General features: G+C 36.0%; 1 protein-coding gene across 1 annotated transcript; it reads right to left on the minus strand.

Annotated features, from left to right (window-relative positions):
• Positions 1 to 732: 732 nt before the first annotated feature.
• Positions 733 to 3,198, minus strand: LOC104798992. Its single transcript, XM_010521276.2, has 2 exons — positions 2,883 to 3,198; positions 733 to 1,713 (listed from the first exon to the last, which is right to left on the minus strand). Exons 1-2 carry the CDS (start codon positions 3,042 to 3,044, stop codon positions 1,132 to 1,134), a joined length of 744 nt encoding a protein of 247 aa, XP_010519578.1. The 5' UTR covers positions 3,045 to 3,198; the 3' UTR covers positions 733 to 1,131.
• Between the last annotated feature and the right edge of the window lie 2,030 nt (positions 3,199 to 5,228).

The raw sequence follows: 5,228 nt of genomic DNA on the forward strand, positions 1-5,228 counted from the left end.
GGGGGCGCCAGCCGCTGCAGCTGAAACCGCTGTTGAGGCTGAACCGGCTAAGGAGGAGAGCGCTGAGGCAGTCAAGGAAGAAACCAAAGAACCTCTTGTTACCGCTTGATTCTAAGACTTGATTTTTTTTTCTTTTCCTGTTTTTGCTGAATGGACATTCATTGATTCTTTTTTTGCTTCTACGTACTGCTACGAGGGAAAGAAGAAAGATGCATGTGAGCTTGTACTACCCCCTCCTCCTTTGTATTTTCACCATCGTTTGGTCTTTACAGGAATAAATTCAATTCGTTTTTTTATACATTTGTTTTCTAATCAAAATTTATCACATGTTTAGCCCTATTGAGAAATCAGAAGGAAAAAAACGAATGTTTGATTACAATATTCGTCTTCTGCCCCTAACCCATGATGGCAAGATTTGATTTTTTTCTTTGGTTGCTATTCATCCTCCGCAAGGTGCGGATCTTGGAGCTAATTCCGTTGAGATTTTTTTTTCCTTTTTAGCGGGTAAATATGGAAAATTTGAGAAGAAGATCTTAGACTGTTGATCTTTTCTAATTCAAAACTCGAATAAGATTTGATTACAGACTGCTTCCTAAACCCTAATCTCGAGGGATCTGAGATAACCGGCACTATTCCCACCTCTGTCTTGTTTTTAATTCCTTAAATAGACTGAGATTTTAACAACCAAACTACAAATATACAAGTACGGCTTTGTCCGTTCCTACCGGACATGACTACATAAGTCTTAGACTTATTCAACACTAAACCGAAACATTTAACCGGACACGAACCAAGATAAATCTGAACCGACACATTCAGTAACAGCAGCAGCCAAAGGGCCAAACCTTTCCTCGCCCATTTTCTCACCCTGCTGCTTCGAGATGGGGCCATTTCGATTTTCGAATCAACTATAAGAAAAACAAATCGTAATTTTGCGGATCCCCAAATGCTTCTTTATTTATCAGACATTATGACCCTGTTCAACTATCATTGAACCTGAGTCAGGACATCATATGTAAGATCAAAAACTCAGATATAGATGTCAATGGAACTCTAACGGGACCATTGAGAGTCCAGTCTGCATGCATATGTGTTGACCATAACATTGCAGTTTGCAGTTAGCTGACTTAATTAGACACTCTGATGAGCTTCTTCTAATCTCTCCATCTCCTCTGCGTCTGTAACTCCAACGGCCTTGAACTCGAACGCGACATCCAGAAAATACAACAGGAAGACGAGAACGCAGCTGCTGCAGAACATGGGGATGGGGCCGAAGATCCACAGGAAAAGAGGGAAGGAGAAGTAGAAAGCCCGTAACCCTAGCGACCAGAAATAGCTTCCACGGTTCACGGTCGAAGCCACGTAGTCTAGGTCGTGACCGATATTGGGTTTGGACGACAGAGACATCGGTGATGAGATGATGTGTTTGGAGGGGACGTTGATGAGGACGCTTGCATGGCTGTAGTAACGAATGGACTGAACGTTGAAGAGGAAAGCGACGAGGAAGCATACGAGGATGGAGAAGAACTTGATGGAGAAGGCTAGGTCGCTTTTGTCTCCCAATACGTACCAACCCGAGCGTTGACCGGATCCACTTGTCATCAAGACAGCGATGAGTGAAGTCAACATTATGGCTGTCGAGGCCAAAAGGGTCGACGCCATTATGTTGTTTCTGAGTGTTTGCACTGCCAAAACGCCGTTCTTGGATACGTCCTACAAAGCATCCCAAAGAAGATGAAGAAGAAGAATCTTTTAGAGATCAATATTTTTCTATCTAAACAAATTTTTCAGGGTTATCCATAAATGTATATCCTTGAATGTGACGTGTGCATTTCCCAAGAACAAAACCATCGATATTGACAAAAAAAAAACATTAAATATCCATTGATTATTATTAAAATATTTCGTTCTTTTTATTTATCTATTTACATACTCTCCCATAAATCTGACTCATTCATTTCATCATCTACGTCTCTAGCAAAAGCTTGATTTAATTAGTGCATGGAATGCAGTATCGTAGTCGTTTATTCTTCTATAATATTGTTTAAACATCTAATTAATTGTTAAAATGATATAAAAAAAAGAGGCGAAAAAGTTGTTTCTTTGGATTCATTTCCATGGAACACATCCAATGAACATGTGCATATTTACATGCATCAATATGACAGTATATAGAGGTGAGTTCATATGCATACCATTCGTATCTACATATATACATGTGTGTGTATATATATATTTATGCGCAGATTCTCAGCTTCTCATCTTCCGATTCCAAAGGAACTATTGAACTTTTTCTGGGTTACTTTTACGGGAATAAAGTATATGCATGCGCGCGTGTGTATATATATATATGCATGTATATAATTACAATGAAATTTTCTATTTCTCTTCATAAAAAAATCTATCTCTCAATTCATGCGGACGTACATATCTACAGAATTGTATGTGTGCATGAGTGATTCTCCGTTTTAATTATAAAATATTCTTCATATTATTATATAATCTTCTCAGATAAAAACCAAAAAAACAATCTTCTCAAATATTAGTCTTCGTATTTATATTAATATCTCGATATCTAAAACAATTTGTTACGTTTTCAGTTGAGTTTTCCGTGTATTCCGTAAAAACATCGATCGTCTCTCCAAACAGGAATCAGAGCTTTCCAGGAAAATTTGTAGTTTCCTCGAAAATCATCGCGCATGTATATATATATATATATATATATATATATGCATTGATGTGTAATTAATGCAACTTTGTATGCCAACCATGTCGATGCAATTTCGTATATACGCAAATAACAAATATAAATAAATGGCTGTATGCATGCATGTGCGTAGGAGTGTATGTAGTGACAGCGACACATGTATGTATGTATATACCTCCATCATGGCCTGGACCCAGAGGCGGCGATTGATGACATTGAGGCCGACGATGGTGGAGGAAGGACGGCGAACTATGCGGCGGAGAAGCCATAGATGGTAAACCACCATCACCATCATCCCCATCGGTATTAGAGTGTAATCCAGAATCTTCATCTCCATTTTTTTCTAATCTCTGATCGTAATCGAGAAAAAAAAAACTGGGCAGAGAGCGATAATAATGGGGAGAGAACTCAAGAGGAGCACGGGAGTTACGTGGACCTTCCCGTATCTAAATGACCCAATCTTCTCTCTCTCCGCCTCCGGATTCTCCTCTCTCCATGCGTGCGTGTGTGTGTAATATATAAGCACACACGCACGTGTATATGTATTGACACACACCTTCACACGTGTACTTGATGACGTGGCGAGAGTTTTTCTTGGTAAATCGATAATTCCCCGCTGCTGTTTTTTTTACATCGGAGAATCTACCTACAACTCTTTGGATTTGACACCGGACATCACGCCTCACATCCCAATGGACCGGATAAGAACGACATGAGGACAGCATCGCATACCAAGAAAAACTCCAAACCCACTTACACGAACTTGCAACACACATATGAGAGAAAAATCGGCCGTAACTGACAGGTGACATGTGAGAATTAAAGAGACGGCAAGGAGTTGAATCTCTGACCTTATGGTTTCCCCCATTCTCCTTAACCAACTCACTTGAGGTTTTCTCCGCTGCTGTTTGCATTTACGTAGATCCCTCTTTTGTTTGTGCGTATAATTCTCCCATCAAATATTTACCGAAAAGAGGGGTTGACGTATCACCGTTTTATATGTGTATCCACCAAATAATTAACATTTAATTCTCCATCAAATATATTCAGTTTTCGTGCTTTTATAAGCAAAGCATTAATTCCGTATGCTCGTGGACTTGCTACGGCAAACGGGAAGGCCCACCACCAAACTCCCTCCCGGCCTGCCTTTATTGCTCATCTGACGTGTGGCGTCCGAATATTTTTCCCTCATAGGAGGAAAACGACAGCGTTTAGCATCACCGAAAGAAAAAGCTTACCCACTTGCTCGTTTTAACATTATTGAAAATAAACTGAATTTTTGTAAATAAAAAAAAAGAGTATAATTTTGTAAATAAGACTGAAAGCGAGAACACTGCATGCTTTTATCTCATATATATATATATATATAAACACTCAAACACCATGTATGATGTCACATACTTCTATTTTACGATTATTCATATTTTTTTTCGAAAAAAATATTTAAATAGCTTTTTCCGATCCTTTGAAAGAAATATAGTTGAGTTGAAGGTGAATTTTAGAATTATAAAAAAAATAATTCATATTTTTCTTATTTTCCAAAAACAAAAAACATCGTCTATAGACTTTGTCTAAAAATAAACAGCACACCCAAGTCAGAGCAATTTACCCAAATTACCTTCATTTATCATGATTTTCACATAAATACAAAGAAATTGCTACAATATAAAGAATAATATTATATTATCTGAATCGATGTACAACTCAGTTAATCAAGATATAATATTATTTTCGGATTTGAATATAAAATATTGTTGAAAAGTTTTTTATTATTTAAGATCTAGAATTATAATATTTTATAAATATAATTTAAAATAAGATAAAACAAATATATTATATGATCAGTTTGCAGAACTAATAAGTCTTTAGTAATCGTCGGTTAACATCAACAAACATAGAAAGAAGTTATAATCATACATATTTCTATGTAAAAAGATTTCGTTATATTCACCGTTTATTTATTTTATTTCATTGGTTTGCCTATGCATGTTAAAAATAATATTTGAAATATTAGATTAATTTAATGTACTTCGGTTGTCAAACCATAATAGACCCGAATTTATTTCGCATCGTGGTCGTGGATATGTATCGTACACGTGGCACTAACATTATATATATATATGCAGTAATTAAAAGATAGACAGACTTTATCACTTTCTGTTTTAAATTGTAATTACACTAATGGAGTCTCATTAGAGAAAAACAGAGACATTTGAGCGAGATGGAAATCCACAATACCTTTTTTGCCCTCTAGTTTCCCAGTATTCTCGTTGGCTTCTTGATATTATATATAAGTATAAATCTTAATTAATACCATATACTCTGAAATATGATCAAATATTTGTTACATGGACTGAAATGAACATATATGCTTAGATATATTTCCGTCGGAGAGTCACAAATGAACATTAGATTGTTATTGAAATTTCATAAAATGATTTGAGAAAATAAATGAATAAAAATTAATAAAAAGATGTACAAATAAATAGTCGAAGAATATATATATATATATATATATATA

This window comes from Tarenaya hassleriana, unplaced genomic scaffold (assembly GCF_000463585.1).
Source record: "Tarenaya hassleriana unplaced genomic scaffold, ASM46358v1 Cleome6, whole genome shotgun sequence".
NCBI classification, from domain to species: Eukaryota; Viridiplantae; Streptophyta; class Magnoliopsida; order Brassicales; family Cleomaceae; genus Tarenaya; species Tarenaya hassleriana.

Coding starts and splice junctions, on each gene's coding strand:
- LOC104798992 (XM_010521276.2), bottom strand. CDS start 3,044: ATGGAGATGAAGATTCTGGATTACACTCTAATACCGATGGGGATGATG. Junction 1,714..2,882: donor GGGTCCAGGCCATGATGGAG/GTATATACATAC, acceptor GATGCTTTGTAG/GACGTATCCAAGAACGGCGT.